The sequence below is a fragment of the Conger conger genome, chromosome 16, assembly GCF_963514075.1.
Source record: "Conger conger chromosome 16, fConCon1.1, whole genome shotgun sequence".
NCBI lineage: Eukaryota > Metazoa > Chordata > Actinopteri > Anguilliformes > Congridae > Conger > Conger conger.
Window position 1 is genome coordinate 3,283,693 of NC_083775.1, and position 14,128 is coordinate 3,297,820.

Genomic DNA, 14,128 nt, shown 5'->3' on the forward strand with positions numbered 1-14,128 from the left:
ACGGCCAGGTAAAGGTAGGAAGAGTACTTCCTGGAAAGGTTCTCAGTTATGGCCGAATCCCAGCTCATGTGCATGGACGATGGCCATGTCAATGAAACTATACCGGAGTCCAAACCCGAGTACTACTACAGCGAAGAACAGCGGGCGGCGATCGAACAGCTCCTGACGAACGGCGACGGCGCGTTCAAGATGCGGCTGAAAGAGGATAAAGTTAAGGACTTTCTCTCCGCCCGCGAGATTAAGCGGATCCGCGATACGCTTCGTGAATATGAAACGCACGGCGAGACGGACAAAGCTAAGTCCGGATCGACGAAGGAGTCCAAAGCGGACTCCGGTGTTCATTCCACGTACTGGCCCGATCTTTCCGATACAGAGATTCCGCCTCTTGACATCGGCTGGACGGAGGGGGGGCTCTACAAAGCGGCGACGCGAGTTGCCGTGCACACGCACCCTGCAAAGCAGAACGGACCTCACATTAAAGAGGTGGTTCGTAGACTGATCCAAGAATCCAACAAGGTAACTATGTTGGCATTTATTTTCCTGTGCTATGTTATCCACTGACGATGGACTTGATGGCCTCATTGTACAGAAGTAAACGAACCCAAATATATTTGGTGTAAAATTGTATCCATTGTTTGGGACTGTCCAACAATCATACACAATTTTATAAACATAATAGCCAGCTTGACATTCGATTTAGCGAACATTCAATTCAATTGCAGAAAGTATATGACTGGCCTCGAGCTATAAACGAACTTTCAACCAACAGGAAATATTTTAGACGTTACTTGTGTTTTCCAGTGACGCGTGTCTCAAGCCACGCGTTTCAAGAACATTTTATTATTATGGGAATTTCGCCAGCATCACACATCATCATAATGAAACAGTCTGCTGTTACAGTCATGTACTGTGTAACGCTGGGCAGGGCATATCTGCTTTTCAGGATGGCACATTTAAGACGTAGCTTAGGCTACTTAATTTTATTTAATACATGATTGTTGTGTAAAATCAACTCGGACAAAGGGCATCTTACTCTGAAAGGGGAGCCTACATATAACTCGGCTCTTGGGACTCAAACTCCTTTGGAGGTCAATCAACACTGCGTATGAATCATGTACAATTCCAAAAACCTCCACATTCCGGCGTTGAGCATTATAATATAATATAGGCATCAGTTCAGTTCGAGCTAATCGTTCGTACATTTCCAAAACCATTTAAGACGCGCACTGACGTAAATAGGACAATGGCAGAGAACCGCCTGGGACCTGAACTCATAAACCTCCGAGTCCTGAACTCCAGGTCCTAGTCCGGGATGCCCTGGTGTATAATAGCAATCTTTTATCAAGGGGTCTTTGGATCTATAACGAATCACAAACAATTTGTTATTTCGCTGACACCTTTATCCAAAGCAACTTACAACTTACAGGGCCAGGGGCATTGCTCGAGGGCCCCAACAGCTGTGCAGATCTTATTGTGGCTTGAACCACCAACCTTCTGGCTCCCAGTCATGTACCTTAAACACGAGCTTATAGGCCTCCGAGAACACAATCTGAGGTGGGCCCATATTTAAGACGGCTGTTTCGGCAGACATTATTCCGCATCCGTTTTGTGTTGCTATTATATTGCTAAAGTGTAGACCAATGGAGCAGATGGGAGCGCTGGTGGCCCAGGCCCTCGTTACAATAGGGGCATATCCTCTGCAGCAGGTCGCTCCAGCAGCAAACGAGCCGCAAAGGGAACCAGGTCAGATCCAGAAATATTTTCCCCTTTTATGAATGTTATGTCCACATAAGCACTACGCACGAGTCGGCACCAGCTTCCATGGGCCTCGTTTGTAGGCCGGCTGTGTTTGTATATGCCGGCTAATTTAATTAGACACGGGCAGTGAAGTCGGCTGGCACCGCTGACCATTTATTCTGTTGGCTTTTTTTGGGGGGCGGGTTCAGGGGTCTACACAGGGTGGCAGTGTAGCATAATGGTTAAGGGACCCCTTGAGCTGTACAATGTATTTGTGCCAGTCTGCTGTGAAAATCGCTATACAAATACAAGTTGAATTGAATTGTACCCTTCAACAAGTTGCTTAACCTGACCTGACTCAATAGCCTACTGATCCAACTGTATAAAAGCAGATGTATAAAGGTCGTCAATCATGTCAAGTTGCTCTGGATAAACGTGACTAATAAAATGGAGGAAGAAGAATGGGAATGAGACATGGAAATTCGTAGAAATTACTTGCGTAGGAAACTACAGAATTCCCCGCTTCCGAGGACAGAGTGCGGAGACGTGTTTTAACTAGTCCCGTCTCCTTACCCCGTGGGCAAACGCCGAGCCGTCACACGCACAAACGTTAGTTTCGTACAGAAACCTGTCCTGCGGGATCCCACGACGTTGGCTTGCCTTAAAACGCACAGGGCTTCCCGCGTCCTGACTGAAAAGGCCAATCACGGCTCGGACGGACGCGACTTTTCAGAACCGAAACGAACAATCACATAAAAAAAAAAAAAACAGTAGGGATGGACTCCCAATGTTGCCATAGCAACAAATCCACAATCCACAGCAAAACGGAAGTTCGGTCGTGAACTGAACCTAGTTGACCATCGGCAGTTATTTTTTAAATGGCTTATACAAGCTATCTTCTGAGGGGAAAACGGGAAATGCTTTAGTTAATTCGCACAAGAAAATAAGCTTCCCAAGAGATGGCAGATCTATACACTCACCGAGTACTTTAGATAAGCCTTGTAAATGAGAGGTCAGAGGAGAATGGCCAGACTGGTCAAAGCTGACAGTAACGCAAACATTACAACAGCGGTAAGCAGAAAAGCATCTCTGAACACACAACGCACCATAACTAAGTGGATAGGCTACAGCTGCAGAAGACCAATAAGTCTAAAACATAGGTCTAATAAATACATAATAAAGTGCTCACTGAGTGTAAAAGCAATAAAGTCAGGAGAGGCATTAATCTAAACCATTTATTTTTGGCTGGCTGACCTAAAAAAAAAGGGCCCTGCATTATGTTTTAGTGAGCTAATTACATTGTGAGATGAATACAATAAATGTCTAATTGCTTAGCTAAAGTGGAACTAGTCGGCATGATATTGAATGCGATGAACGCACTCAGCCCATTAGCCATTGCGGCAGGTGGACGTGACCGTACAAGCTAGTCAAAAATAAAGACCAAAGATCTACAATTCAAGGATATACCCAATTATCAGGTGTTCGAAGCCTGCTGTCGCATTGCTAGGCAGTGTTTTGTTTTCATTCTTGTTCTCACGGTTTTGTGGTTGTCATGAGTATGACCTCAGAAACCAGTGGAGCCAAGTGGTTACCGCTCGCCCATATTTGCAGTTCTTCGGAGATTACTTGCTGCCAGTTAACTGTGATTCTTCACTCATCTTCTTCCCAATTGCCTTACACACAAGAATCCTGTGCACTTTTATTTACTGGAAATAAATAATATCACATCAGGAGACTTGGCCCATCTTACGGTTATCTTTTATATTAAAAAAAAAAATGAATTAGGCCAATTTGTCTTGACACACTAATGGAGTAAGCAGGGTTGCATTGTGGAAGTGCTATAGTATTTACACACATTACTGGCTGGATTTAACAGACTCCTCAGATAGTGCTTACACTCACATTCACACTCACACGGGATATAGGACCGAATAGGCAAAGGCGGCCATTTTAAACATAGTTTCTGGTCCTCAAGCCAATTTTCACCCATATAATGGGGCCAGTTGTGTGTCATGCACGGTCCTCACTTCAACATGAACAATGAACTAACATATCAGCATACCTCCCACACAGGTAGTAGGACTAACTGCATGCCCAGTGTGTGTGTGTGACCTGTAGCGTAGTGGTTAAAGTAAATGACTGGGACACGCAAGGTCGGTGGTTCTAATCCCGTAGCCACAATCAGATCCGCACAGCCGTTAGGCCCTTGAACAAGGCCCTTAACCCTGCACTGCTCCCGCTTAGTCTAATCAACTGTACGTCGCTCTGGATAAGAGCGTCAGCCAAATGCCAGTAATGTAATATAATGTGTGCACACACTCAAAAACGTACACACAGTCAAAAACGCGCACACAGTCAAAAACACTTCACAGCGATGGAGGGAATTCGCCACCCCCGGGACCCACCTGGGGTATTTTAATCGCCCGGCGGGTTTTGGCGCCTTTTCCTCAGAACAGCGGCGCCTCACGCGGTCATGCAGAACGCGCGTGTGGGGACAGCCTGAGGCAGCGCGCAGGCTGAGCCTGACGAACACGTGGCCGAAGCCGGCGTACTTACAGCGCCTTACTCACTTCCTGGGTAAAGTGTGCGCGTTAGTCACGGTTTCAGAAGGGAGAGACGACCCACGATGCCCCAGTGCCGTGATGGGGACATGCTGCTAACATTCGTATGAGACGTTAAACTGAGGACCTGACTCCTTGTGCCTCCATTAAAGATCCTGTGACACTCCGCAAAAAGAGTAGGGTCACTTCCCAGTGTCCTGGCTAAATTCCCAACCTGCCAACTAATCATCCCCCAAAAAAAAAAAAATGTTTTCTCCCTCTCCACCTCAGCTGCTGTTGTGGGTGAGTGTTCTAGCACAAAATGGCTGCTGTCGCATCTCCCAGGTGGGTGTTACACAATGAGGACAGTTCTCAGTCATCACTGTAAAGCGCTTTGGAGTGTGAGAACTTTATCCATCTACTTCCACTCAAAACTTTTATTTCCACTCCCTGACTCAGTTTGACTTCACGTGTCCATCTTATCAAGTCATAACCAGTTATAAAACTGGAGATTCACTTTTGGCCATAAATGCTCAAGGCCATAGCATTTATACAGTATTCAAACCCCGCAACCTCCTGGCCTTTCCCACGGGCTAGCTCTCCTCGCCCCTGTTCCAGTCCCACGCTCATTATAGGTGTACATTAATAATACAATAATCACATGATTTTGTTAGATACAAGAAAGGGGCTAACTCACTACATAACCGGTTTTTCAGGTCTAATCTTAAGTCGCGGTGTCAGGCAGCACTTAAAGATTTCCAGATAAGCGGATAAGAACTTTCACCTTGCAGCCAAAACGTTATTGTTGTACTCGGGGAAGTCTAGCTGCCAACTGTGGTACGCTAGTTTATAAGTTGATGTATTCTTCAATGGTTCCGATTATATCTGTATGGTTACACTAGGACTCGGAACGGTACTGTCCTCTCAGGTCTTCTTCACACTTGTACTTCTGTTTGATCTGCACTTCGTTGTACGTCGCACTGGATAAGACCGTCTGCTAAATGCCTTGTAATGTAAACAAACAAAATGCGGGACATAGGTAGGTCTGTATGATCACGTATGCTCTTCGGATTCACAGCAGGGTAATCTAGATATGCATGGCACACAACCTGAAAAGCTTCCTGAAATAGGTGTACAATGTACATAAACTGCTCATAATGTGGAATAAAAACTAGCCATTGCTTTTCTACTACTGTAATTATCCTGTAATTCTTGGTCCTTTCATTAGTGGAAATATCATATTGAGGCCACATTTGACTTTGACCCGCATGGTCATAAATCTTAGTGAATAAGAATAGAATGGAATCAGGGCATGTTCTTGGCCCAGGGAAAGCCAGGCCCTTCCTTCTGTTATTAGTTCACCTTGACGTGGAATAGAAGCACAGGTGAGCTTCTGCTGTGACAGGCGAGCTTGTCAGGTGACAGGTGAGAATTCTGTTCTCAGAGAGGATGTGACGTGCACTCGTCCCGAACGATGTGTCGTTTCTGTCTGACCGGGACCTCCCTCGATAGGCTCTGCAGGCGGAGCGGTATCCCACAAGGCAAACAGAGACAGGAGGGAAGATTCACACGGCGGAACGCAAACAGAATGTGGCATTTTCGCGTGGCCAGTTTTCCTGGGTATTTATAAAAGATGAATGGCCGCTGCGTTTTGCCCATCTCGACCGCCGTTGGTTTCAGACCTCTAAGCTATTTGGAGTCGTGTCATTTCTTGCTCACCGCCATGGGGCATGACGTGATTTAAAAGTCCACCGTTTGAAGGTTATTCATGCTAGCACTGGGTGAAAGGTCAGACCCAATTCCGAATCATTCCCTCCTATGGCACAGCTGGGTGGCACGGTGGTGCAGTGGGTAGCATTACATTACATTACATTACATTAATGGCATTTGGCAGACGCTCTTATCCAGAGCGACGTACAGTTGATTAGACTAAGCAGGAGACGATCCTCTCCCCTGGAGCAATGCAGGGTTAAGGGCCTTGCTCAAGGGCCCAACAGCTGTGCGCATCTTATTGTGGCTACACCGGGATTAGAACCACCGACCTTGCGTGTTCCAGTCATGTACCTTAACCACTACGCTACAGGCCACCCACGCCGTATAAGGAAATGGAGGGTAGAATGGGGACTCAGTCTGACCATAGACCGGGTCTTAACACAACGTTACCAGAAGTAAGCAATTTTGTCAATGCCATTACATTGCAGCAACATTGTGATGACGTTTTTGTGTTAGCTGGGCTAGGTATGAAAGGCTGATCCCAGGTGAGTTAGGAGAGGGGATAGAGCCTGGGGGGAGAGGGAGCAGGTTGAGGCAGCAGTGACTGAAGCTCTGTTCTCCCAGGTGCTGATCCCAGATCAGTTAGGAGAGGAGAGAGAGAGAGGGGCAGGTTGAGGCAGCTCTGTTCTCCCAGGCGGGGAAAGCCTCGCTGTAAGCCTGACAGAAACGCTGCCGTGTTTCAGACTCCCCCGAGTTTTCCATCCTGCACCTCAATTAACCCGGCAACCAGCCGCCGCTGCGGAGAAACCCGGTCTGCCGGGCTCATTAAGACGCGCCGCGGCCCCGCTCTGACGAAGCAGCCGCTGCCGCACACAATGTGGCCCGCGATCACAACGCGATCATAACGCTTCCGTCACGACGCGCGCGCGAAATGCGCGTTTCTGAATACTGCGATAACGAAATGACTTGCGATAAATAACTAAATCAACACTTCCGTGTGTATTTTACTAGTTATGGATGTGATGCTTTAACTTGTGGAAGAACCTATGCACTTGTAAGTCGCTTTGGACTAAAAGCGTCTGCCAAATGCCAAAAATGTAAAAAAAACAATGTTAATATTGAAGGGTGCACAATTCTTGTCTTTCTGCTTTAGATTCACTCCTAACATGGACCCCAGACAACAAATAGCCTATGTCCACTGAATAAAGAAAATTACATACATTACTTCCAACGTGCTTTTATTGAACAAATTGCGCATGAACAGCCAATGAATTTAACAGAACATCAATTTAAATAGATACTATTGCGGTTCAAGAAGCAAACTAAATAAATATACGATATATCACACATCCCTATGCACGATATAATGTCCCGCTTCCAGAGAGAACCCACCTGTGTCACTCGCTGGAGTGCTCCAGACGGGTTTGGAGCAGCACCGCCCCGGTTTCTGATGATGCTCTGGTTCTGGTTCTGGTTCTGTGATGCAGGTGGTGGTGGCAGTCATGGACCTCCTCGCCGGCCCGGTTTCTGATGATGTTCTGGTTCTGGTTCTGTGTTGCAGGTGGTGGCGGTGGTCATGGACCTCCTCACAGATCTGCTGATCCTGCAGGACCTGCTGGACGCCGCGGCCAAGCGGAGCGTGGCCGTCTACATCATCCTGGACTCCCCTGGCGTTCCGCACTTCCTGGACATGTGCAGCCGACTGCAGGTGGGACCCATGCACCTCCGGGTAAGAACAGCTTCCTACTCTTACTCTATCTATCTATCTCTCTCTCTCTCTACTGGGAGACATAAGCGCAATTGTGAAACTGGCAATGGATGGAGCTAATAATTCGCTGATGCTCTTATCCCAAGCAACTTACAGTTGATGAGACTAAGGAGGGCACAACCCCCCCCCCCCTGGATCAAGGGCCCAACAGCTGTGCAGATCTGATCGTCCCAGTCATGTACCTTAGCCACTAGGCTACAGTCATGTACCTTAGCCACTAGGCTACAGTCATGTACCTTAGCCACTAGGCTACAGTCATGTACCTTAGCCACTAGGCTACAGTCATGTACCTTAGCCACTATGCTACAGTCATGTACCTTAGCCACTAGGCTACAGTCATGTACCATAGCCACTAGGCTGGCTGCCCTGCTACAATGAGCCTTTTTTCCCCTCCACAGCAAAGTACCATGATCAATTACGAAGGCTTATGGCAGTGATACTCAATCTTTCCCAGAAAGGGCCGGTGTGGGTGCAGGCTTTTGTTCCAACCGAGCAACTAAACGCCCGATTCTACAAACCAGCCTTTTCCGTGGCTTATGGTACTGTAGTTCCACAATGCTTCCAGATGCCATTATTATTAAACTGTACTAACCTGTAGAGCAGACTCCAGGGAAGTTCAAGGGAATTCCAGGGAACTGCACTCGCTTGTTGCGTAATCCGTTCATCTTCACAAGTGAAACGGAAGCTTTTGCTTTTGTGCAGAGTTCCACGTACCCATATGTGGTATGTGCTGGCTTAGTTTGCGTGTCTGAAGCCCTACCGGTGCTTTTCTGGGTCATGTTCGTGCAGTGGGACACTGACAAAGCTCAGACAAGACAAAGGGAGGTCCAATATTTCGATGGTGTCTCCGGTGTCCCATCCTGACCCCTGACCTCCGATCTGTAGCGTAGTGGTAAAGGTACATGACCGGGACACGCAAGGCCGGTGGTTCTAATCCCGGTGTAGCCACAATAAGATCCGCATAGCCGTTGGGCCCTTGAGCAAGGCCCTTACCCCTGCATTGAAGTCAGTAAATAATTAAGTATAGTTTTCAGCAAGAGTAAGTTCACAACTCTGACGACTTTGGCAGTACTCCCAGTCTACCTTTCGTTGGATCACTTCACTATTAGTTTGTGATAACAGAGCTGTGTGTAGGTGTGTTTGTATACATGTGCCAGAGCTCTCGCTATGTCTGTGTGTGTGTGTGTGCGTGTGATATGACCCCGCTGTGTGTGTGAGCGCGCGCGTGTATGTGTGTGTGTGTGATTTGACCCTGCTGGTGTGTGTGTGTGATTTGACCCTGCTGTTTGTTTGTGTGTGTGTGTGTGTGTGGGTGTGTGTGTGTGTGTGTGTGTGGGTGTGTGTGTGTGTGTGTGTGTGTGGGTGTGGGTGTGGGTGTGTGTGTGTGTGTGTGTGTGTGATTTGACCCTGCTGGTGTGTGTGTGTGTGTGTGTGTGTGTGTGTGTGATTTGACCCTGCAGTGTGTGTGTGTGTGTGTGTGTGTGTGTGTGTGATTTCACCCTGCTGTGTGTGTGTGTGTGTGTGTGTGTGTGTGTGTGTGTGTGTGTGTGAAATGACCCTGCTGCTGCTGTGTGTGTGTGTGTGTGTGTGTGTGATTTCACCCTGCTGGTGTGTGTGTGTGTGTGTGTGTGTGTGTGTGTGTGTGAAATGCCCCTGCTGTGTGTGTGTGTGATTTCACCCTGCTGGTGTGTGTGTGTATGTGAAATGACCCTGCTGCTGTGTGTGTGTGTGTGTGTGTAATGACCCTGCTGTGTGTGTGTGTGTGTGTGTGTGTGTGTGTGTGTGTGTGTGTGTGTGTGTGTGTGTGTGTGTGTGTGTGTGTGTGTGTGTGTGTGTGTGTGTGTAATGACCCTGCTGTGTGTGTGTTGTAGAACTTGCGGGTTCGGATGATGGATGGCTGTGGCCTGGCCCTGCCTCAGGGGAGGCTGCCCGGGGCGCTCTGCAGTAAATACATGCTGGTGGACGGAGACAAAGTCATGTTCGGATCCTACAGGTGAGTGACCCTCTCCGCCCCACGTCACGGGCCTGCTCTCCTCTCCTCTGCGTTCCTATCCCATAATCCCGTTCACCTCCACCGTGTTCCTATCCCATAATCCCGTTCACTTCCACCGCGTTCCTATCCCATAATCCCGTTCACCTCCACCGCGTTCCTATCCCATAATCCCGTTCACCTCCACCGCGTTCCTATCCCATAATCCCGTTCACCTCCACCGCGTTCCTATCCCATAATCCCGTTCACCTCCACCGCGTTCCTATCCCATGATCCCGTTCACCTCCACCGCGTTCCTATCCCATAATCCCGTTCACCTCCACCGCGTTCCTATCCCATAATCCAGTTCACCTCCACCGCGTTCCTATCCCATAATCCCGTTCACCTCCACCGCGTTCCTATCCCATAATCCAGTTCACCTCCACCGCGTTCCTATCCCATGATCCCGTTCACCTCCACTGCTCAGCACTCCGCACTCTCCGTTACCCTCCACTTCATCCATCCTTTCTGCCACGCTCCAGTTGACACACCTCAGCTTCTCCTCATCCTGTGGGCCGCAGTGTCTGCAGGTATTTGCCCCACCGATTACGTCTCTTCCTGAACCAAGCAGGTGAAATAATTAGTGAAATTGGGTGGTGTAGTGCACGGTTGGAGCAAATACCTGCAGACACTGCAGCGTACTGGACCAGGAGGTGAATACCCTTGATCTGAAGTGTAGCACAGCTTTGTTATTGCATAAAAATTTCACATTTACATTTTAGGCATTGAGCAGACCGGCTTATCCACACCAACTTGCAGAGCTTACATTCTTTTATACACATTCACTTTCTTAATGCGGCAGCTAATTAATGTTACTAAAAGCTGGCCAGCCTCTTGATTGGCAAGTGTTGGCCAGAAGAGGACACAGCCACAGGTTGCCAGCGTATCACAGTAATGACTTGAGCGTGTGTTTGTTTTATAACATTTCTAAGGCGAACGCTCTGTACGGCACGCCTTTTAACTCGAGAGCGTTTCCGTCCCCCCGCAGCTTCACCTGGTCCACGTCCCGCATGGACAGGAACGTCATCACCGTCATGACGGGCCAGGTGCTGGACGTCTTCGACCGGGACTTCCGCGAGCTGTACGCCATGTCGGCGGGCGTGGACCTGTACAAGGAGTTCCACGTCACCAAGCCGCCGAAGCCCCTGCCCGTGCGGCACGCGCCCAGCCTGCGCACCTCCACCGGCGTCTACACCTCCCGCTTCCAGGTCTCGCTCGGCGACTCGCGCCAGGCCAACTTCAAGGTGCCGGCGCACAAGTACCACAACCCCAAGTACCTGCTGGTGGTGGGCAACACGGCGGCGGCGGCGGCCGCGGCGTCCGGCGCCCGGGGCTCGCTCCCCGACCTGTCCTCCCGCCGCGGCTCCCTGGGCGGGCAGAGCGCCTTCAACGTCATGGAGCGCTTCCTCCAGAGCAGCGGCGGCAGCGAGATGCCGGAGGAGCCGGGCCCGCTTCCGGCCTCCGCCGCCCCGGCCGCCGAGCACCGCGCGAAGGACGCCAGGCGGCCCAACGGCCCCGCCGAGAAGAAGCGGAGCTCCTTCAGGCTCTTCCTCAAGGGCAAGGGCGCCCAGCCCAGCGTGCCGGAGGAGGGCGAGCTCACGCCCACGCCGTCCGGCGCCGCCTCGCCCACGCGCCGGGGCCCCGGCGCCTCGCCGGAGGACAGCTTCGAGGAGAGGCCGTCGCAGCCGAAGGTGAAGACCAAGAAGAAGGTGCTGCACCAGAGGAGCGTCTCCCTGCAGGCCGTCAACCTGGACGACGAGAGTACGTACCCGGATCACACACTGATAATAACCATCATCATCATCATCACAGATTTTATTTATATAGAGCTTTTCCCATATATATATATATACAGTCAGGTCCATAAATATTGGGACATCGACACAATTCTCATCTTTTTGGCTCTATACACCACCACAATGGATTTGAAATGAAACGAACAAGAATTGCAGACTTTCAGCTTTAATTTGAGGGTATTTACATTCAAATCAGGGGAACGGTGTAGGAATAACAACAGTTTGTATATGTGCCTCCCACTTTTTAAGGGACCAAACGTAATGGGACAAACTAACAATCATAACTCAAACTTTCACTTTTTAATACTTGGTTGCAAATCCTTTGCAGTCAATTACAGCCTGAAGTCTGGAACGCATAGACATCACCAGACGCTGGGTTTCATCCCTGGTGATGCTCTGCCAGGCCTCCACTGCAACTGTCTTCAGTTCCTGCTTGTTCTTGGGGCATTCTCCCTTCAGTTTTGTCTTCAGCAAGTGAAATGCATGTTCAATCGGATTCAGGTCAGGTGATTGACTTGGCCATTGCATAACATTCCACTTCCACAAACTCTTTGGTTGCTTTTGCAGTATGCTTCGGGTCATTGTCCATCTGCACTGTGAAGCGCCGTCCGATGAGTTCTGAAGCATTTGGCTGAATATGAGCAGATAATATTGCCCAAAACACTTCAGAATTCATCCTGCTGCTTTTGTCAGCAGTCACATCATCAATAAATACAAGGGAACCAGTTCCATTGGCAGCCATACATGCCCACGCCATGACACTACCACCACCATGCTTCACTGATGAGGTGGTATGTTTTGGATCATGAGCAGTTCCTTTCCTTCTCCATACTCTTCCCATCATTCTGGTACAAGTTGATCTTTGTCTCATCTGTCCATAGGACGTTGTTCCAGAACTGTAAAGGCTTTTTTAGATGTTGTTTGGCAAACTCTAATCTGGTCTTCCTGTTTTTGAGGCTCACCAATGGGTTACATCTTGTGGTGAACCCTCTGTATTCACTCTGGTGAAGTCTTCTCTTGATTGTTGACTTTGACACACATACACCTACCTCCTGGAGAGTGTTCTTGATCTGGCCAACTGTTGTGAAGGGGGTTTTTCTTCACCAGGGAAAGAATTCTTCTGTCACCCACCACAGTTGTTTTCCGTGGTCTTCCGGGTCTTTTGGTGTTGCTGAGCTCACCGGTGCGTTCTTTCTTTTTAAGAATGTTCCAAACAGTTGATTTGGCCACACCTAATGTTTTTGCCATCTCCCTGATGGGTTTGTTTTGATTTTTCAGCCTAATGATGGCTTGCTTCACTGATAGTGACAGCTCTTTGGATCTCATATTGAGAGTTGACAGCAACAGATTCCAAATGCAAATAGCACACTTGAAATGGACTCTAGACCTTTTATCTGCTCCTTGTAAATGAGATAATGAGGGAATAACACACACTTGGCCATGGAACAGCTGAGCAGCCAATTGTCACATTACTTTTGGTCCCTTAAAAAGTGGGAGGCACATATAGAAACTGTTGTAATTCCTACACCGTTCACCTGATTTGGATTAAATTAATCAAATTAAAGCTGAAAGTCTGCAGTTAAAGCATATCTTGTTCGTTTCATTTCAAAACCATTGTGGTGGTGTATTGAGCCAAAAAGAGGAGAATTGTGTCGATGTCCCAATATTTATGGACCTGACTGTACACACATATATACATATATACATACATGCATCATATTGTAACATAGCATAACATAATGGTGAGAACAGGCCATTCGGCCCAGCGATGCTCACTACCTTTTCCTCCCACTAAAGTGTACCTACCGCTTACTTTACCTGAAAGCGAAATGGTACCTTGCACCTTATCAAGCCTGGCCTTGAAAGCCCCCAGCGTTTCTGCCTCCACTACACGTCCTGGCAAAGCTATTCCACGCAAGGATCACTCTCTGCGTGCGAAAACAGACACAGATAAATGACTTTAAAGCACCAAAAAAAAAACAGAAAACACATAAACAACAGTAAGACAATACAATAGTACGGTACAGTGAGGGATGTGAAATGGCAGAAAGTCTGTGTGCGTGTACTCGATTCAGCGGTTGTGTCCCCGTGCCGTAAAGAGCGCGGAAAAGACGCTCTTCAACGGAGGTGACACCCACACAGTAATGAACAACAGTCTGTGCTTCAGATACCACCACCTCCTGTTGTAATTAATGTTTTAATCTATTTTCCCCTCTTTGTTTCTTTTAGGTGTAAAAGGTCGGCAGCGAAAAGGAAAGAAGAACTGCATTCAGTCCTGAGATGGAGGAGGAGAGAGAGAGGAAGTGACAGAGGGAGAGAGGAAGGGGGAGGGGGGGAGAGTGTGTGTGTGTGTCTGTGTGTGTGTGTGTCTGTGAGTGCGTGTGTGTCTGTGCATGCATGTGAACGTGCGTGTGTATGTGCGTGCGTCTCTGTGTGTCTGTGCGCGTGTGCGCGTGCGTGCGTCTGTGTGTGTGTGTGTGTGTGTGTGTGTGTGTGTGCGTGCGCGTGTGCGTGCGAGAGCAAGCGAGTGAGGGAGCCAGAGAGG

At 48.6% G+C, this 14,128-nt stretch overlaps 1 protein-coding gene across 1 annotated transcript; it reads left to right on the plus strand.

Moving 5' to 3' along the window:
- Positions 1 to 8: 8 nt before the first annotated feature.
- LOC133114408 (protein FAM83F-like) lies at positions 9 to 13,919 on the plus strand. The gene is made up of 5 exons (XM_061223754.1): positions 9 to 516; positions 7,552 to 7,719; positions 9,630 to 9,751; positions 10,776 to 11,548; positions 13,813 to 13,919. The coding sequence occupies exons 1-5, from the start codon at positions 49 to 51 to the stop codon at positions 13,860 to 13,862; spliced, it is 1,581 nt and encodes a 526-aa protein (XP_061079738.1). The 5' UTR covers positions 9 to 48; the 3' UTR covers positions 13,863 to 13,919.
- The last annotated feature ends 209 nt before the right edge of the window (positions 13,920 to 14,128 follow it).